This window comes from Octodon degus, unplaced genomic scaffold (assembly GCF_000260255.1).
Source record: "Octodon degus isolate 3935 unplaced genomic scaffold, OctDeg1.0 scaffold00188, whole genome shotgun sequence".
Classification (NCBI taxonomy): Eukaryota; Metazoa; Chordata; class Mammalia; order Rodentia; family Octodontidae; genus Octodon; species Octodon degus.
In genome coordinates this window covers 5,054,520-5,076,732 of record NW_004524764.1, presented here as the reverse complement: position 1 = coordinate 5,076,732, position 22,213 = coordinate 5,054,520, and the positions used below count along the sequence as shown (strand labels likewise).

Here is a 22,213-nt window from a genome sequence, read left to right as displayed (position 1 = left end):
CCCTGGGTTCAATCCCCAAAACTGTGGAAACAAACATCCACCTTGATTAAAATTGCTCCTTTCACATTCATACTAGTTCTGAAAACAAGAACGGTGGATGTAATGTGAAGTGAATCCAATCATTCGTTAATATGCTCATTAACATTACTTGTTATTTTTCTTACAGAGATACAGAACTGAGACAAGATAATGTAAAAGTTTCCAAAAACTTTTGCAAAAATTACTACATAAATCATTATATTTATTACATTATTTTCATTTTCCTTTTTCTCTTTCATCTGGAATACAGAAAAGTAACTTGAAAAGCAAATGAACTTGCTCTCTAGGGTAAAGAAGGAAAGATAAATGACAACAAATGGTCTTCAGATCACACAGAGCTCTGGGAATTAATATGCCTGTAAATATGCAGTGCAGAGTTCTGCCTCGGGTCACATTCTTTATCAGAAACTGCAAAGCTTCTTGGTTTTCAAAAAATGGTATTGGCACTAATAAGTTCTTAAGCCTCTCTTCCCAAATGTTTTGAAGAACAAAAAGCACATTAGTCAAACACTTAAAAATAAGATAAAACCCAAGCTATTTCTACAAGAACAGAATTGCAATTCCAGTTTTTGTATAGATAGTTGATCTCCCACATGGAAAAGCTTCATGTGCAATTCAATTATTTAGTAGAATCTTTTAATTACAATCTTTAAAAGAAAACAGGAATAAGATTTAATATATGTGGATCAGCATGAGCATATGAATTAAAACTGTGACGTAGATAAGGATGTGGTCCAGTTATTTTTGTTCTTTAACAGAAGCAGAAGAATAAATAGGCTGAGGCTGAGGCTTAGACTGAGGCTTGGAGAAAAGGTTTTGCTATACTAGAAGAGCAGCTGATATTAGAGTTTATTGCCAAAGAAAAATGTGAAACACCCTGGCCAAATAAGCCAATGCACCTGATCTTGTCTGATAAAAGGAAGAAGACACAATAATGCAGATTTTCTAAGTATAACTTAGTGTGCCAATTTGTATACAGTTCATCTAATTTCTAGTATTCTAAACATGATTCTCTGTAAAACTGTGCTTTTTTTTCTATAGTTTTTTAATTTTATGTATTTGATATAGGGTTTCATTCTGCAGCTCGAACTTGTAGTGATCCTCCTGTTTCAGCCTCCCCAGCGCTGGGATTACAGGTGTGTGCTAACATGTCTGGTCTTAGGGGCTGGCTCAGTGTGTCCAAGGCAAGGCTGGGCACATTGCACTGGGGATCGAACCTGGGTCCTTGTGCTTGCTTAGGCAGGGATTTAGACCGGCTGAGCTATCTCTGTGGCCCTGTATAAAATCTTTAAAATAAAATTGCATCATCACTAAAAAAATAACACATCAGATAAATGGATAAGAAAAAGACTGAGCTGTGCTGGCTCCATCCCAGGGGGTGGGGGCCCTGAGGCAGCCATTGAGGCTGGGCGTGGTGGCAGACATCTTCAATCCCAGCTCTTGGGAAGCTGTAAACAGGTGGATCACTAGAGTCTGATCTAGGAGTGAGACCCTGAACACCCTGAAGACCCTTCCTTAAAATACAAAACAAAAAAAAAGAAAAGAAAAAAAGAATGACTGAACAGTGAAAAGAAGGATTCTATGTTAGCATATAGATAGGTATAACGTAGCACTATCAAAGGTTTGATTCTATAATTGATTTTGGTCCTGCTTTAGGTTTACAAAGCAGTTTTTATTCCATATAAAGTTTATAAGTTAGAAAATATTAAAGATATAATTACATTATGTATAAATATATAAATATGTATATTTCATATCAGCACGTGTTTATGAAATATACTATAAAGGAAAAAGGGTTCACACTTATTTAATATAGGGAAAAAAGTAAGATAAGGAGTCTAATAATAAATGTAAAAGCTTCAGGAACAGTAGAATGGCATGAGGCCCAAGGTTTAGGATTCATTAATACAGTCGCTTACTACTTCTGCCTCAGTACTGCAAAGGTATTGAAGCGAAATAGTCAACAATTATTGGTGCAATAAATGATTAACAGTTAAGGAACATATGCTTTGTGAAAAGCTTCACAACTTTCTACGAGCACTTTTTTAGTCCAAACCCACACAAATGTTACTATTGCTTTTTTAAAATGAGGCAGCTCCAGCACGGCAATATTAGACTAAATGTCTAACTGAGTTCACAAAATTAGGAAATGGAAAGTCAGGTTGCAAGATGAAACTGCAGGGTTGTAATGCCAAAGCCAGTTTTCTTATTTCTTTTCTGCTTCTTTTCAAAGTACTGATTTAAATAACAATAGACTAACAATTAGATTATTATTCTAATCAAATTAACATATTTATTTATTTAATTTTTCTCTGCATTTTACTTCAAAGCAGGAAAGTTAAAAAAAAAATCAAAGGCAGATGTTGGTTCAAGCTGACTTTATCCTCAACAAAATGAATTTATGTCCTATTGGCATTGACATTTGAGTATCATCCATTTTTACCTCTACTCCTCTCTCCCAATCACTTTGAGTAATTGAGGTGACTGTAATTATGAGCAGCAAATGACAAAATTAATTAGAAATAGAAAATTACTCCCTTTCCTTGGTGAATGTTTTACTAACTGGCTTGGCAAGCTTATCTCAGTCACTTCATGTTCACTGGAGGGACGAAAAGAAGCCTCACTTTAAGACATTACAAGGCAGTGTATCTACTCTATGTTTATTGGTACATAATGTTTTGATTGCTTTTATTGTTAGAACTGTAACTTTTTTGGGCCCAAATGAAGCATCTATCACTAGTCTGCTGCTGGAGGGTTTTTTTTTCCCCCTAGATTAAAAGTGCTCTGAGGTTCAGAGAACTCTGCATCTTCAACAGTGTGGTATAGAGACTGAAATAAGAGGGAAGGGTGGGCTGGTCAGATAGCTCAGGGAACTGAACCACCTGCTTAGGCAGGTTTAATCCCCGCCCGTTGAGACAGTGATTGAGACTGGGCGTGGTGGCGCGCACCTGTAATCCCAGCACTTGGGAGGCTGAAAACAGGAGAATCGCTATGAGTGATCTACATAGTGAGACCCGGTAGATCCTGTCCCAAATACAGAAAAAGAAATTTAATTAATTTTTTAAAAAAACTTAAAAAAGAGTGAAAGGCACAAATGAGAATTTATTTTTTCAATTTCTTGGTGCTCTACTGAGAAGTAAATAGCTGATTTTTCTTTTAGCCATCTTCTGGGTGAACTTTCAAGGACAGAGTACGGAAAGGCATTCCAACTGTTGGATTGTTTTTTGGAAGCAGAATCTATATATGGCTAGATAGAGCAGGGTATGTGTGGATAATATTGGACAATTTATTGACTGTCTTTCCAAAGTGTGCCTGTGTGGGAGCGTTTTTAGGGATAAATATGTGCCTTTTGTTGAGTTAGTATTGCAGGTTCCTGTGGTAAAATAACGCCCACTAACTTGGCCTGCCCAGATTCACTGCACGTGTGCCCCTTAGCCACCTAAGGGACTGCTTTATTCCCACATGAAGTAGTGTGTAGGGTTTTGTCTGGCTTTAGGCTATGGCGTGGAGAGAGGTCAAAATGTTTACTCTTCTGTGAATGTTTCTTGGTCCACAGTCAGGATTCCTAGAGATACAGTGACTTTAGATATAATGCAAGATTAAGAAGTTTTCTCATAGTCCAAATTTATCAAAAGTATCTTTCATTCTTAGGCTATTAAAACATGTCAAAAATTGTGGAGTTTGGTATTAGAGTTGAAGTTTAAACATCATCTATCTAATTACCCTGTGTTATGGTTTGTGTCTAGGCATCCCCCCAAACCCTCATGCAGTCATGGGGCAGCTTCTGGAGTTTGTGATTGATTTTTTTTTTTTTTTTTCTAGTATTTAGGACAGGGTCTCACTATGTAGATTGGACTCATAGTGATCCTCCTGTTTTCAGCCTCCCAAGTGCTGGGATTACAGGCATGTACCACCATGCCCCATCTCAATCACCATCTCAGCCTGCCCTGTGGGTGGGGCCCGCATGGCACACTGGGGATTGAACCCGGCCGGCCGCTGTGTCTGCCTAAGCACGCACTTTAGTCGGCTGAGCTATCAGGCCAGCCCTTGTGATTGATTACTATGGGTGTCTATGCTGCACCTGTCCTGGGGCAGTTAATTTGCATTGCAATGTAAGGAGGGGAGAGAAGCTGGCTAGCTGTGGAGTTGCTGCCACTCCCTTTGCTCTCTGCTCTTTGCCCCCATGAAAGGTTGCTCTCTGTGTGTGCCACTCTTCCTTGGAGCTAGCTTTGTATGGACTGAAACCTCCACTAATTGTGAGCTAAATAAACCTTTCCTTCCTCCATTTTGAGTGTTGGGTATTTGTCCCAGCAATGAGAGAAGAGTAACTGAGACATCCTGTCAGATGTTTGAATACCTGCCAGTGAGTTATCAATAATCCAAACCTGAAAATCATTAGCTACAGATGTGAGCCCTCACCTTTGTCACCAGCTAATGCTTGAAGTTTCCCCTAGAGCAATGTCTGCAGGGCCTGGGGGTGCAGGAGGCCAATATCAGTTTTCCTTGGCAGGCAGATCATATCATAGCATACTAGGCTAGTCATCAGCTATGTCCCTCTGGTTTTTTCATGTAATAATTTAGCCAAGTCTCTATCTTTCCATATACATGTTGATTTTTAATAATCTTCACTTATCTACTCTGTCATATATCTAGTTGCTTCTTTTTGGATGACCTAAATCATATTTCATCAATTTCATTTAATGACTTCTAGCTCTAAAAGCAACAAAGCATTTGCCTATCACAAACTTCCTCACATGATACCTTCCTGTGTTGTAATGCTTTTTCTTTTCTCTCTTTTTTTTTAATTCATGTATTTATTTGGTACAGGGTCTCAATGCACAGCTTGGACTTATAGTGATCCTCCAATTTTAGGCTCTGCAGTGCTGAGGTTATAAACATGCACCACCACACCCAGTTTTGGTGGCCAGCTCAGTGCACCTGGGGGCTGGGCCAGCACAGAGTGGGGCACTGGGGATTGAACTCGTGTCCTTGCGCTTGCCAGGCAGGCATTTAGACTCCTGAGCTATCTTCCAAGCCTGGTAATGTTTTTATTAGTAAAAACTGTGAGTCATATTGATGTACATTTTTGTTTGTTTGTGGTATGCTGGGGATAAAACTGAAGGCCTCACATGTGTAAGACAAGCACTCTACCAGTGACTACATCTCAGTCCCTCATACATGTACAAATATGTGTGTGTGTGTGTGTGTGTGTGTGTGTTAAGACCTGATGCCATAGGAAGTATAAACATATTTTTAAATCACATTAAATAGAAAGAATTTTGACATTACAATCTCCATCAACTAGTTGGCAATAAAAATAATAACAAATATGCTGGAAAGTAAAAAAATATTCACGTTAGTGTTGCAGGAGAAGCAAGAAATTTTGGTGAGTAGTTGAAGTCTGTACAGTGCAGAAAAAAGGTAAGGAAGGGTCAGAGCAATAGCACGACTGAGGGGCTGGGAGATGGCTCAACAGAATAAGCGCTTCCCTAACAAGCGCAAGGGCCTGAGTTCAATCCCCAGTTCTGAAGAAAAAAAAAAAAATAGCACAACTGGGAGAAAGAAGGTTCTGTTGGACAGCATATAGAAAGAAGGTGGAAAAGTACAAGCAAGTGATGACTGGCTTCAAGGCCTCCTCAGCCCCTGTTCCCTTCCTTCCAGATCTTGTTTGCTAAACAAGAAATCCATCTTGTCCATGGTACTAATATTGTCTTAATTTGATGGGAAAAAAGATACAGAGTCCTTAAAGGAGAGAAGAAGCAGTTCTCCAAGAAGTACAGAAGAGTATAATTGGAAACAAAACCAGTTTTTCATTTTTCTCTAGTACTAGCCCTGTGTGCCTCCACATATCTTCTGGGGATCAGAGGCTATGAAATGGCGCTGATATCATGTTACGTTAGCTGCCCATGTCCCACTCCTCTTTTCAGAGAACTGCTATTCATTAAAATTCGTATACGTTAAGAATCTTTTGAATTTTTTACAGTATTAAGACACATCATTTTCTGATTTACTACTGAAAATACTGTCTGGTTACACGATATACTCTTTGTGAGTATTTAGAATAAGGTAACTGGACCTCTTCTGTGGACCCAGAAAAGTTCTATGTTCCATAAAAGTAGCACCAACAAACTGAAAGATCAGTTACCGAATGGTAAAGCCTTCTGCCTGATAGGTCGTTAGCACCTGAAATCACGAAGATGGTTGTCATAGGTAGTACCTCAGTGCACCCAGATCGCAGTTCAGGGGTCATCGTGTCATTAACCTGCGGTCCATCTTGTCCACGGTTCTGTGACGGTCACTGTGCACTGGCAGACAGCATAGCGAACTATCTGGGATTCAATGTCTTTTACATTTTCTTGTTTTTAATTTTGGAATTTGCCATTTGGGCTGTGCCGTATTCTTATTGTCTCCCACAACATCCTTGCCATATTTTCTACAAGTGATGAAGGCCAGCACATGTCACTGATGAACTCTGAAATTTTTCTGATTTATTTGATACTTGCTTTGGACACTGCTTTAAATTAGATTCAATATAACTTAATGGTTTCCACATGCATATCGTGTTTTCTTGGCCATAGAATTGTCAACTACGCTCTAAGAAAGTGAACTGAGGGTTATAAATTTTGGTTTAACTTGCAACTGAGTTTCACACCTAAATTTTCTAGGTAAAGGACAAGCTATTTAATTATGACATTTTCGACATGTGTATTTACGTGCAAGGGCTGCAGTCTGATGGTAAAACTAGGCTCAAAATTCAGTAGGATGTGCTCAGGTTAAAGTAAAACTAAGTATGGTGATGCCACGAAGAAATCTTTTGAAATTGGCATAAGCCTACCAAAAGAGTTTTGTATTATTTACAATTAGATGCACCTCGAACATAACTGATACGGAGACTAAGTCAATGGGTGTGGAGAACAAGATAGAAAAATTGAAGTGGGTTGACTAGAAGAGAACGATAAGGCGTGAGACCATGCCTGTTCTAGAATGGCATTCAGGTTCTCTAATCCTCCATTGGGTGAATGTCTCCCAACTAGTATTTAAAAAGGATCTCGTTTTTTTTTTCTCTAACTCTAGAAATGAAAGGTTTAGTTTAGTCAAATGCCATCCCCATCCTAACTTATATTTGCTAGAAAAAAAGCATGATCTGTGTTTTATTGCTCCCTTCACTGATAGGATTATCATTTAGAACCCCTTCTTAAACATAATTATCACTGTAACAGAGATTATATTGGCAAAAATTTTGTTGCAGGGACAACATTTGCTGTGTTACAATGCTTCTGTTTTTTTCTCATTGCATATTTTTCTATCTAAAGTAGCTGTGGGCATTTAGTAAATTGTGGCTTTCTGCAGAATTATGAAGACAAAAAGCCTATCAGAATACTGAGCATGCATGCTTCTGCAATTAATTGGTTGTAATTCAGGATTCAAAGAAAAATATAAGGTTCATAAAGTCAGACTCATGAAAGAAAACTTGCAGAACTGCTTCAGAAACTGGCAAGAATGATGGGATAGTTGTGTTCAAAGAGATGAGAAATATTTTAAGGATGATTTATGGCAATGTGTCTTTTAATGTAATATTTAAAAAAAGATTTAAGCATTCACTGCATTTTTTTTTATCATGCCTCTAATTTTACATTTCTTCCCATTTGGTGGTCATATTAAGACAGAAATTGCTGAAGGCTTCTAGAATACTACTTGTTTTTTAATGCTCTGTACTGAACATCACGATTCCATTCCCTAGAATGCATCTTATTTTCCTCAATATCTGCATTAAGTCCAACTGCTGAGCATATATCTTGAATCTTGGTAGCTGTAGGATTTTCAACAGCCTCACTAATTGGGATCCACCTTCCCTCTAAATAAGATGGTTTTCTTATTTAAATAAGTGAGGTAGATACAAGTAAACCTGTCTTGGTTGGCTGAGGAGTGGGGAGCGAGTGGCGGTACAAGCCATATCCACACTATTCTGGGCATTAAATTTAAAAGAGCTTCTTTATATACTTTCAGTCATTTGTATCCTGATTTTCAGTTCTTCATATGTACATGAGACATAAAGTCTTTCTAATTTTGTGAAGTAGAGGAATGCTGTTTAAGCTGCTAGGTGTATAATAGCAGTCTAAATTTTTTTTAGGCAGCCCAGAATAGGGAAAGTTGTCTATGGATAAAAGTTGTTCTTATACCACATACCAAAATTACTAACGTGCCTAGCAACTGTTTCCACCTTCTTAGTGTACAGTACTCCTTCAGGGTATTTGTTGCACATGATAACCACCCAAATAAGCATTATGGAAAGAAAATGTGTTAAGTACCATTAAAGTACAAAGCATATCGGACTATATCTGGAGTGAGTAGATACAGCTGACTGGAAGCAAAGAGAAAGGACAGGAAGACGTGCTGACTCAACCTCAGGAAGAAAATAGTGCAATTCAGCAGATATTTACCCCGTGACTACTTTGTTGCCTCAAGATGCTGGAACCAAAGACTTAAGAGACTCAACAAGGCATAATTCCTGCCATCAAAGAGCTTATACAATAATAGGAAAATTTAGACATGCATTATTTTCAGGAGTATTTGATGGTGGAGATTGAATAGTAGAAAGATTATTTACTTGAATGAAAGTAATGAAGTCCTTAAGGAGTTAAACAAGGGGAAGATTTAGAGAACTGGGAGGAGTCTCAGCTTAAAGGGAGCAATTATGGAGCAGGAACCAGAGCAGGCGGAAAGGTAGAAGATCATTTGATCCAACCCAGTACTTAATAAAAGACTGAAAGTAGGAAAGCAGTTCACTTCAGAGGAGTCAGCATAGTGGAAGGAGGAGCAGAAAGGAGGCTCTATATGTAATACAAGTAATGGCAACAAGAAGTCATAAAAGTAAAGAGAAAGGGAAAGGACAGATTAATGATGGAAATAGAATGAATAAGGTTTTACTTCTGAGCCAAAGAAGTTTTGAATCTAAATATGTAGGTAGATGGTACCACTAACAAAAATTGGGAAGACATGATTTTTTTTCTTTCTGTATTTAGGACAGGGTTTCTGTATTTAGGACAGGATTTTCAGGATCTACAGGGTCTCACTACGTAGATCGGACGCAGTGATTTTCCTGTTTTCAGCCTCCCAAGTGCTGGGATTATAGGTGCACGCCACTACGCCCAGTCTCAATTGCTGTCTGGGTGTTGAGTGCTGCCTAAATAGGTGCTTTAGTCCACTGAACTATTAGGCTGGCCAATTTTTTGTTTTTTGGTATGTATTTCAGATTAACCTTGAACTCACTATGTTGACCAAGCTGGCTTCAAACTCCTGGGGATCCTCCTGCGCCAGCTTCTCATGTACTAGGATCATAGGACTGCACCACTGTAGCTGGCAGGGAAGATGTGACTGACAAAAAAAAATCATTAAAAATTCTGCTGTAATTCACTTAATTGGAGAGACTTATAGAACATCTAGGAGTAGATTCTATTAAGAAATGAAAAATGCAGAGTCGGAACTTGAGAGAAAAGTCTGAAGGTATACATGTCCAAAATTTTGAGAGGAATGTTACCTGTTCAACTAAATGCTTTGTAAATGCATATAACTAATGGCAGGCAAGAAATAACTTAGGCAGAAATAGGAAGGACTTATAACTCAGCAAAAGCTCTGGGACTCTGGGACTTACCTCTTTTTTTAAAGTAAGGATCAGGTTACTATATATAGTTTTCATACCCATACTATTAAGAAAATGTCATCATGTTTAATGAGTTTCTCTTAGTTTTAGGGCTATTTGTAACTTTTGATGCTTCCTTCCAACATATTTAACAATGCAGTATTTAAAGGCTGTAGGTGTTGGTTGGGATCCAAGGCAAGTAACAATTCTCTGGTTCATCCACACCGCAGTGCAGATACTTCTAATATGTGGTTCTTAGGACCCTGATTAGTTTTCTGCTGCTCAGGGTATCTGTACAGGACTCTGAGACCATTTGGAGCCTGAGGCAAAACAAAATAAGAAAATCAAATCAGATCTCTAGAGTTTAATAAGGTTTATGAGAGCTTTTACTTGTTACAAGTTTCTGGTGAACACTTATATCACAAAGCTCCCATGGTCCCAATCTGCTGTACTTTTTGTTCACTTATTCTTCATTGTGAGCTTTGTAAAGATAAAGTACTTTAGCTTATTTATTATTTTGTGCTCAATAGCAGAGTAGTAGGGGTGTTTAGTATTTATTAATTGCTCAAATCATGTTGATTAAATCCATTTTATTGATCCTATGTTATTGACATCTGTGCAAAGGAAATTATAGCAAAGGAGAATTTGAAAGAGCATTATTATTCAACAGTCAAGAAAGAAATTGTTTTAATTGTCGGAAATAAACAGGATAGAGTATCATGTAATCATTAAGAACATTGATGACATGGAATCACAAAAATATTAGTTTAAGTAAAAATATAGTGTGTGAAACTGTAGATACAGTATGCTCACAATTTCATATACCAATCCACATAATTAGGAGGAAGTAAATGTAGGGCAAGAATTTCTTTTAGGGTAGTGACTGCTTTTGTTGATGAAAACATGTTGAGCTTATCGAAATAGAGCAGAATTTAAAGGTTAGGAAAAAAATGAAGCTGACTAGGAGTGAAAATAATGACACGAGAAGTGTATTTTTATAAAGTGCTCATACAAAGCTTACCTAATAAGCAACAGTTGAGCTGAAACTCAAAGGAACAGGAGAAATATGCCAGTCTGCATACTTACTGGTGAGAACAACCCAGCAAAGAATGTGATAGAGTAGCAAGAAGGGATAACCATAGCCACTGTGTGTTTCAGTAGTTCAGGGTAGATGCCTTAGCAATCAGTGTGAGTAACTCCTTCACCATTAGGTAGACATGGGGGCGCCATTGTAGGGAAATGAATAGGTCTCAAGGCAGGAGCTTATGAACTTTTTCTTGTATTCCTTGTTTTCTCAATCAATGCAATAAAAAGCAAGGTCATGTAATAAGATAGGGGTATATGGGATTATCAGGGAAGGTAATGGGCAAGTGCATATGCATTTAATTAAAAACTATAGTATTTTTTATTATTTTGCATATTTTGGACGAGTTTATAATTTGTCTACAAGTATAGGTTTTCCAGTTCAATATCATCTGATATCATTCCCAACCCTCCTAGCCCAAATAAGTGATCCAGTGACAAACAGACAGGAAATACAAGTGTGGAGAACTTGCTTGGTTTTTAAACTCCTAAGGCAACTTGTTAAAACTTCTATGTTTGCTCTCTCTCTCTCTCTCTCTCTCTCTCTCTCTCTCTCTCTCTCTCTTTTCTCTGATGAAATAATTGCCCTTTGGTTTCTGCTTCACAGGGTGGTGGTGATTGTCCAGAAATGAGTATTGGAGCTATAAAGATTGCCTTGGAAATTTCTCTTCCTGGTTCTTTCATCTATGTTTTCACTGATGCCCGGTCCAAGGACTACCGACTCGCCCATGAAGTGCTGCAGCTTATCCAGCAGAAGCAGTCTCAAGTGAGTGGGAACGAATCAGCCCTGAAGCCTCTGCCTGGATACTGCCTGTGAGAGGTTGTCTGTCCATGGTGACTACTCCCTGTGTGCCGAATGCAGTCTTTAGATCTGTCCATCCACATGTGTATGCCAATACATGTGTCATTTAATGTAAACAAATGTGTATATTTATAAAGCATGTGAAGGTTTAAGAACTGAATAAGAGTTAACTAAAGGCTTGCGGCCATCTTTTCCTTATAACAGAAGCATAGGCTTACAGAGACAGACACCTATTTCAGTGTCCGTTCTCCAGGGGAGTCTTGCCCAAGTCAGTGATTCATATGGTCAGTTAGCTATTTCTGCCTAACAAACTTTTCCAGCACTTAGTGCTTTAAAACAACAAGCTTTATTATATTTAATGTGTTAGCAGAGTTCAGTTAATGTAGGCTGGCCTTGCTCACTTGGGCATCTGGTGGTCTTTCATTTTGTTTTTCCTAAACTGGTCTCTGGAGGATGTTGGCTTTCTTCATAGGTTTCTTACTCTTGTTCTGACCCAAGTCTAGTTATGTCTTTCTTGTAGACATAGCAGAAACTACAGATTGGATGGAAATGCACAAGGCCTTTTCAGTTGGAATGTGGAATTCATAGAAGGTTTGGTCTCATTCTTTTGACCAGTAGAAGTCATGTTGTCAAGCTTAGGTTTAAAGATAATAAGATAAACTCTACCTATTATTGAGAGGAAATTCAAAATCCTCTGGACAAGTAATGGATAAAGAGAGGTGAAGAACTGAGGCCACTGTGTAGTCAATCTATCACAGTCTCACTTTTTCACTTCTGTAGTTTTCAGCCCACATTTCTGAAATATGAATAACCATGGCCATGTATGGGTTCATGACTAAACAGCATACAGAGTTAAAAATTATTATATATGAAGTGCGATGGGAAGATACTGTGTGTTTAAATGAAAAGGTTTCATACTAAAAGACATACTGCCATTTACTGCCTCAAAAAATCCTTTGCTTTGAACATACTGGCCACTTTCTGAAGAAATTCCAGAAAACCTCTTTTATATCTTTAATGTGCTTTTGTGTCTATGTTGATGTGCTGAATTGATTCAAAACCTTCATCCTTCATGGTCATTTTGACTTTAGGGAAGAAGTTGTACACACTGTCAGATTTAAGGAACAAAGTGGAAAATTCACACTAATTTTTTTGTGAATCTGCTTTTCCATTGGATGGATTTGGTAGCACCATTCATTATATTTTTTAATCATGCCTTATAACGATGCTTACAAAAGAGGACTTCCATAATATATATTCCACTTGTCTAATAACATATTAACACATAATAGGTGCTCAATAAATATACGTTGATTTCTAGAAACCAATGAAACTATCCTTTCATTTAAAAAATTTTCAGGTGGTATTTGTGCTCACTGGAGACTGTGATGACAGGAACCACATTGGATATAAAGTCTATGAAGAAATTGCCTCCACAAGTTCTGGCCAAGTGTTCCATCTGGACAAGAAACAAGTTAACGAGGTCAGTTCAGTAAAGCGGGTCTACTTTTTAACTAGCTCCTTTACCGAGATCTGTGAGGCTGCCTAATGTGACAGGTGTGCTTTTTGGTTTTATTTATTTTTTTACTTACTTTTATGACACTGGGGATGAACCCAGTGTTCCTAAACTTAGCTACATCCTCAGATGTTTTTGATGTTTCATTTTGTGACAAGGTCTCCCCCGGGCTGGGTGTCCACTCTCTAGTCTCCAGCCTCAGTCTTTCAGCGTGTTAGAATTACAGGTATGCACCACTGGGCCTGGCTAGTTCTTGTTTAGTGAGGTCAATTGGTTTTTATATGAATAACTTTAGTATACCAGATAAAATGAGGATTGACTGGTTATTAAAGTAGAATGTGAGAGGTAATTATTCACTTCTAAAATTAACTGTCAAAAAATTGTCACTGAATAACTATATAGTTGTCAAACATTTGATAATACATTGTATATCTTATAAGAAAATCTTGATATTTTCTTGAAAAGTCTTTGAGACAGGTCTAAGTGTTGCAATGACTTCTTTTTTCTTGTTATTATTTTCCCTTGGCTCATTCATTATAAGAACACTTTACTTACCCATTCATTTACTTTTCCTACTCAAGTTTCTGGGAAAATAACAGAACAGAGGTAAGGTTTTCAATGGACATACTTCACCCTTAATTGCTGTAGTCCCTGTATGTGTGCAAGGCCTATTGATTTCAGAGTGGACTCCTCTGTGTCTTGAATGAAATGACTCAACAGTTTTTCTTGCTCAGAAGTTCTTATTACATGGATCTAATAGAACGTTGAACATTTCTACAACAAACAATGGAACAAAAATGTTCTCAATCAACATACGTATCGGGGGCAGTGCAGATAGCTCAGTAGAATAAGCGCTTGCCTGGCAAGCGCAGGGTCCCGAGTCCAATCCCTGGTACCGCAAAAATCAATAAATAAATAAACATAAGTATCGAGATAAATAAACCTGAAAATTTACTTTCACATAAGAGAAGTTTCCTTGGGAGAAACAGGTTTGGACAGGTTTATAGCTTAGTCTTCATTGTGTCCACTTTAGTTACTCAGAATTCCCTGGGCAGGATCTAAGGATTATGAGGGAATTTCTTAGCAGTTAATTTGCATGAATGTTTGAAGGAGAAGTTGGAAACCTGGCAAGGGATTGGGGAAGAATGCAGGACTCTGGGGAACAGGGTGTCTTGTCTCATCTACATACTGTGCTTGAATTTAATGTTGGCCAAGTTCCTGGTAGAGGTTGTTTTTATACTAGAGTTCTATAAGACCCTGAATTATATTACAAAGTAGGACCTAAATGAGGAATGGCATCATTTTCTCTTGCACAACGAGTGCATCACCAGGGAGAGTTTGATGGTGCTCAGGATGGAAGTGGAAGTGGTGCTTACTGGAAACAGACGGGGTATTGAAACGCTGTGGATGTGAGGCAAGTGGGCATGGTGCCTTACTGCAGGACGTGTTAGAGAAGAGATGAGAAGACTCATGTGCAAACCTAGTGCTTTTGAAAGTTGCTTAGACCTATTTGTAAGCAGACAACACAAACCTTCTGTATACAAGTTGTATGGCATTCTGAGACTCATAGGACTTTATTAGTAGTTGTTCCCCAGAGAAAAGCATATATACTGTGTGACTGAGACTCCAAGTGTACATAAACATACAGGGAATACTGTGTTATAAAAAAGCTGTGCATGTTGTTGTTTTAAACAGAGAAAGTAAGCCTTAAGGATAAAAATTTACATGCTTTATTAGATATCTGATGTTTATAATCATAATATATTCTCTCAGTTCTGAAAATTGCCAGATAATTTTTAAGAGTAATAAAATATGACTTTTTTCTACACATGAAACCTACATATGTGGGTAACCCACTGGTTTGTTAAGTGTTTCTCTCCCATATTATCAGCACATCTGTTCTGTAAATTTATCTTGGAAGGAATAGTACTAGAGAAAATGATTGCTAAAATGGTCCATTTTTATAAAATGAAATTTGATATTACAAGGATGAACTGTGATTTATCTGTCACTCATGACAATTCCAAACCCCTCACCAATTAACTCAGGAAAAATGTATCTTACATTTGTCAGTGAGACCGAGGTCAAATTAGATAGTAGTGCCTTGGAAGAATTATTTTTCTAGACATTGTCCTGGTATAAATCCCTAATTAGATGCTGTCATCTTTATACAAGTTTGATAATAAAATAAATAGAAGGGAGAATGAAGAGCTAAGAAAACATAGTCTGGATAAAATCAACTCTCAAACTTACCACAATACTAAGCCTGTAGAGTTTCAGCAAGAGATGGCTTTCACTTAGCCAATAAAAATTGAATATTCAGTTACCTAAAGAAAAATAAACTCTAAATGTTAAAAAGTCCTATATTGCTGTGACATGGGCTTTGTGAGCTCCATTTTCTTGTTCATAAAATGGAGATAATAGAATTTCCATTTAAGTAGGTGACTGTAACTTTAAATGAGATAAGCAATGTCTGGTCCAGGGTAAGTATTCAATATGTATTAAAGAGTATTATTATAACCTTGGTAGCACTGCTACTTTGATCTTAAACTGGGGGATTTGTGACACTATGCTTGTTAGAAATCAGTTGTCTAGGGGCTGGGGAGATGGCTCAGTAGACTAAGTGCTTCCCTGGCAAGCGCAAAGGCCAGAGTTCAATCCCCCATTCCGCAAAAAAAAAAAAAAAAAAAGTCAGTTGGCTAGATGCTGCTGGGAAATAAGTCTGAGTAGGAGAATTCTGGAGGAATAGGGTAGTTCTCTTTTCCCTGTCCATGAGAAAAGATCTTGCAGAAGCTTACTAGAATTGTAAAAGTCAATATGTTCCTTAAAGAAAGCCACCATTGTGGAAGATTTTGCTAATAGGAAGCATTGTAAAGCATTGTGACCATGTTAAAAATAAAGCTGAAAAATCTTTGGCATATAATTTACTTTTTTTCTCTCATTACTCTAAATCCTTTTATTAAATAAACTAAAAATTCTAAGGGAAATAGATGTTCCACTGAGAGCCACACATTTAATAGACCCAAGAACTACTGTATTTTGTTTTACCTGCTTAACCTAGTTCATCAATTTCCTAACCTACTATGGTATATTTTGTAGCAACTATCATAGATACTTTGAAGGATTTTTGTTAATTCTTTTAAACAAGGATTGAATAGAAGATGTAGGTGTCTTTCATCTTTCTTTAACATAAAAGGAAAAATCAAAGTGAAGAAATTATTTGGCTGAACATCAGTGGACCTTAAATCATTCTGTGGCACTGGATTTTGGAAATGCAAGTTAAAACACATCTCAAGGATGTATTTAAAACATCTTTGAAGACAGAATAAGAACTAAACTACTACTCCACTTATTTGTAAGCTGGATGACTACCAGTTGATCTTATTAATGCTTCCTTTGGTATAAAAAGAGAAAGACTAAATTGGAAATCTCAAAATTAGTTGAACAATATATCGTTGTGTTAGTGAAGCCAACACAAAAGATCCATATTTATTAGGCAGTTCACTTGTCATGAGTTCTCCCACCCTCAGCTCTCTCCCAACTGATGTCCTCTTAATATTTTTAACTCCCTGCAAAATTTCTACCTGGACATCCTAGCCTGATGGCATCCTCTCATTTCAATAAATGTTAATGTTTAGTAGATGTCATTTATTACAGAGATAGGTAGGTATCAGTCATCATCCCAGCAGAAAAGAAACAGCTGTATTTGGGGCAAAAGATCTTTTAATGATTGACAATTTACCCAAGGTTAAGAGCAGCTGACAAGAGATGGTGAAACAGCCTGAATCCATCACCAGCAGCTATATATATATATTTAGGACAGGGTCTCACAGGTCTCATGGATCTCACTATGTAGGTTGGACTTGTAGTGATTCTCCTGGTTTCAGCCTCTCAAACATGCTCCACCAAGCCCAGTCTCAATCGCCTTCTTGGCGCATCCTGGGGGCGGGGCAAGGCCTGTACAGCACACTGGGGATTGAACCCCAGCCATCACACTCTGCCTGAGCAGGCGCTTTAGTCTACAGAGCTATCTGGCTGGCCCTATCATCACCAGCAGACTTGTATTTCCCCTCAGTCTGAAAGGTAAGAGAGAACTTGTGCTGTCCACACATGGTGCGACCCAGGCTGAGGGCTCGTCAAAGACAGTGGCCTTGGACAGACAGAATGAAACCCTGCAGAAATGGAGTCAGAGAAACAATGACCCAGCACCTTCTCATCCCTGGCCTTCCATTTCCTCAAATCTAACTGAGAGCCTGAAGACCAAGTGGCCCTGCTGGGGCAAGCCCTGCACATTAGGATTCCAGTGCACAGAGCAAGCAAAATGAAGAGAAGGGACTGTGGACCTAGAGATGAAAAGCAAAACATCAGCACAAACATTACTGTGTAGTAGTTAGGTCTACAGGCTCTGGGACTGTGCTCATGTTTTTCTTTTGTCTTAGTTTTATTATCTGTAAAATAGGAGAATGATAGAATATACTCTAATAGGAAACTCTAGGGCTCTACAGTCTGGGAGCCCTGGAGTTGAATGACTTCTCTGCCTTTACCTGTTTGAACAACTCTGTAACATAGCTTTGCAACTTCTCTGAAGCTCTTTTTTATGGTAACGTAGCATATTAATTATCATAATTACCACACCATGACCACTCTATGAAGATGAAATAACATGAGAAATACAGTAAACTGAATAGATTCCTGGGAAAATGGTGGTCTCCATTGTCAAAGAGACCATCTTTGCTTTGGATGGAGTGTGGGTGGTGGTCAGTTAGCTTACTCAGGAAAGAGAGATTTTGGTGAACTTCCACTTTTACAGATTGATATGGGAGGTGGGAGAGGGGATGGAGTCAAAGCCATTGGAAATATTATAAGATTCTTGAAGTTTTACAGTTGCGCTATGTTTATCATGTTTTCTTTTTGGCTTTAAAAAGTTTATTGCTAACTGTGATGTGTGAATTTCTTATTTAGGAAATAATAACATCATTAATAATCCACAACAGCATGCTTGCTTTGTTCTAGGCACTATGCAGACAGTAGTTTTTGATGTCCCCAGTAACCTTTCGAGGTAGTAGTTGGAGAAGCTCTGGAGAGAATACATCTTGCTCCTCTGGAGGAGAGGAAAGTGGGCAGGTCCCTGGTGCTTTGCCTGATGGACAAAGGGGTGACTTGAATTTGAGGGGTTCCTGAGAGCTGAGCAGAGGATGGGTGAGGGGTGATGAATCATGTCTTCCATCCATGACAAGATTGTGGCCCTAAGATGAAGGGGAAAAATCTTTATTTTTTCCCATTGAAGAATTTTTAAAGGAAGAGGAGAGGTGAAATCAGGAAGTATTTCAGAGGAAATGACTACAACATGAAAAAATTGAAGTGACAGTGCAAAACCCAGTGAATTAGTAACAGAAAGTCTCAGAGATGAGAGATTACTGGCTTTCTCTTCCTATTTATACACTTACTTCAGGCTCAGTACTGATATTAGAGATCTGTAAGCTTTGTTAGCATATGGATTTGGCATAGCCCCCCCCCCATTTGGCTAGAACTTAGCTGAAGAGCTCTCTGCATATGGGGTTAGTGACAGGAGTGGTTCAGGGTTCTGAATAATTAGTGATGTGAAGCAAGGTATCTGCCATTTCCCCCCTAGTCAGAGTCTCACTGCAGACATTACTGCAAAACATCTTTCCTGTTGACCTCCTCTGAAATTTGAAAATGTATCAGAGACAGCTATAACATTTTAGAAAGCAACAGGATGGAAACACTGTGTAAATATTTCCACATAGGAATTCACTTAATTAAATGTCAGAGATGAAGTGGAAAGCTCTGAGCTCATCCACTCAAATAATACAGATGTCTCCGCATTCACAAAAATGTACCTTAGTGCTCGTGGCATGCTTTTTTCCCTCTGTTGTTGTGCTAAGATTGGCAAGTTATCCTCAAGTTGTGTGCTGAGGATGCTGATATTCCAGGCACATTGTTAGGTTTTTACCCTGCACCTGCGAGTGCTTTCTTGGCCAGCAATTTGGTTATATGAAGCTGTGTGTACTTTATGTTCCCTTTTGTTGAGCTAAAACAAAACTAAAATCTTTAATTAAAAATTATTCATTACCTATAAGCATATGGACAGTATTACATAATGATATCTAAATGTCCACCCACCATAATGTTCCTCAGAATTGGTGGCGCATGATGACTGTTCCCAGTAGAATCTCATTAGACAGCATACACCAAAGGTCAAGCAGCGCTCTCTTGCAGCATGAAAGAGCAACGATGGGACTAGTTAGGGATGAGAGGTGGGGAATGCATGTTTTGAAAGGACAAGTCCTACCACAAGAGTGTCTATTTTCTGCTGCATGGTTGAGGGTATTGGCTCTGGGAGTTGTTGAACACTCTAGTTATAAATTACAGCAACACATTCTGTCATGTGTAATGGTCATATCCACACAACAAAACACTTTGTCTATGAGTTGTAAGCTCCAGTTGTTTTGTCCAAGATCCCGGCAAAATGATGATCAGATCTGAACCCTGTCAGAGAACTCAGAAATTAGATGGCTACTGTTCCCTAATAGCTCCTCCCCCAGATCAAATGTAAGTGGTGTCCCTAAGGGGAAAGGAGCTCATATAAATGTTCCAAGGAATATTTCTAAGAAAGAAAAAGAAATATTATGTAAGGGGAAATATTAGCCAATGAGTTTCATACTTTCAGCATGACCAAAACAACAAAAAGAAGTAAACTCTGTTTTGATTAGAAGCTAAAACAAAATGTGAAGTTGGATTGTGAGATGTCGGAGCTAACCAAATCAGTTACTTGCATAAATCTTTTTTTGCAGGAGTCCTATACTATCAGAGTTCCTGTGTCAACCTTATAGCCTGAAAATTTCATGTAAAAGCCACACTGGCTTGCAAGATATTAGTCATTCCCTTTATGGAAAGGACTTGGTCTTTATTTTTACTAGAATTGTGATAAAAACTAAAAAGTTGAATTGTGAGGAAATTTCTCCAATGCTTAACATTTAAAATTTAAAAGCTGATTAGCTAGTGAAGTCACTGACCATGAGGTATCGCAGGATTGATCTACAAGGAACTGCAAAGAAACTCAAGGGGTCTTGAAGAAAACCAGTAACACTGACACAAATAAAATTTTCATGAGCCACTTGTACACAGCTTCAATGATTTGGATGTTCCATTTCATATTTTTATTTATCAATATTTTAAAGATTCCTTTTGTTTAGAGAAAGCATGTGTCTATAAAAGCATTTCTTTGTATCTATATCAGAATATATCTGAGATTTCAGAAATGTTACTAAAATAAGAGAACTATCACTTTTCGTATTTAAATATTTTGATGTTCAAAAATATTGTATTTTTGGGGGTGGGGAGATAGCTCAGCAGTCTAAGCGCCTCCTGGCAAACACAAGGACCCAGAGATTCGATTCCTGGTACCATATGCCATGCCAGCCCCAGGCTGAGCTGGCCACCGAAACGGGGCATGGTGTCCCGTGCCTGTAATCCCAGGACTGGGGAGGCTGAGACAGGAGGATCACTACAAATCCAAGCTGCACAGTGAGACCCTGTACCAAATAAATAAATAAATTTAAAAATATTGTCTTTGTATTTTATGAAGATTTCTAATCATTAAGAAAGCCACTATATTTGAGTTTTCTAATCTAGGTATTAAGAATGTGTGTATGTGTGTGTGTGTGTGTGTGTGTGTGTGTGTATGTGTGTGTGTATGTGTATGTGCATGCGTGTGCACGTACATGTGTGAAAATCAAGGGGGATCATGAGTGCAAAGATCTCTGAAAGAGACGTAGCTTTGAATTGTAGAAAGATGAATTTTGAAGGCACAGTCATGTCATACACTCAAAACTGTCTTAAATCATCTAGATCAACAGGTCCATCCACTGAGACATCCGTGACTTTAGAAATAGAAGGACAGTTTTGTGTATCACAGGAAGGAGAAAAAATTTACAGTCTGTTACTATATCTTTTCTTCAGAACAGAACAAAACAGGTCCACTGCCATTATATTTGTGCAATTGAAGGGAAAACATGCTAGCATCTCCCTTTAATGATAATTGAACAATTTGGCCCAAGGTAGTTGGCTCTTGTTGGTTTCCTGAGATATAAGAGTTTATATAATTTTCTAATTTTCTTAACTACCTATCCAAGATCCTATTATATAATTATTATTTATTTGAAAGAAAAGTTACAACTTTTGAACTAAACACAGTAGATAAATATTATTTTAAAGTACAATGAAAAGACCAAGTGACTTTGCAGTAATTCTATCAGTTAAACATAGCTTCAAATTTTGGAACAAATCATATCATTGAAAAAAAAATCATGTTAAAGGGTGTCATATACAAAGAACTAAGAAAACTCAAGATCTTATTTTTCAACAACTCTCTATTATTTGAGGAAACAGCCAATTTTGAAATAGGCTTGTCTAATGAAGAAGGAAGCAGTTTTTTGAAGATTTTAAATTAAAAATGTCAAGTAACTAATAAACATATGTCATAATTCCCCTCTGTTTGGGTGTGGCTCTGAGTAAGTAAAGTAGCAAGAACAATCAAATTGCTGCTGCTTAGTTTTTCAGTAAGTGGAAAGGACCCAAAAGTGTTAAGGAGACAAAATAAGAGGCGTTATATTTGAGAAAGTCCCTTAGGGCTTAAGATAAACAGAAACAGAGTGTACGCCTCATATGCTTTCCAGGTTCCTTCTGCATTCCTAGAATGAACTGACTATAATAGATTTATGAAAGTGAAATCGTGTGGGGGTGGTTTGAACAACTTTTGAGAACTCTCTTGTAACAGTTGGGTTATAATTTTGCTCAGTGAAAACCATTACGCATAACTTTTCATTTGCTTGAGAAATTCCCAAAGAAAAGCGCACTTGAAGCCCAACACTTTTAGTTTAAACTGTGTTGTGTGATTGAATAAAAAAGGGGAAATCTTTCGGGTTTCTTAATTATAAATTTACGTAGACCCAAGTGATTTACTTACTTAAATATTTTGGAGTTAGTTTAGAAACTTCTTATATTATGAATTTAGATAAAAGAATACATGGGATGGCTAAACTATTGATAATTTGACTGTCAATATCATGAAATTTTAAGAATTAGTGGGTGCATTTGTGAAAATTTGGCC

General features: G+C 37.8%; 1 protein-coding gene across 1 annotated transcript in view; it reads left to right on the top strand.

Moving 5' to 3' along the window:
* Nucleotides 1-22,213, top strand: part of Hmcn1 (hemicentin 1) — a 474,287-nt gene that overhangs the window by 137,783 nt on the left and 314,291 nt on the right. Inside the window, exons 3-4 of the mRNA XM_023704108.1 lie at nt 11,370-11,528; nt 12,925-13,047. Coding sequence (XP_023559876.1) covers nt 11,370-11,528; nt 12,925-13,047 — 282 coding nt within the window. The remainder of the gene's footprint in view (nt 1-11,369; nt 11,529-12,924; nt 13,048-22,213) is intronic.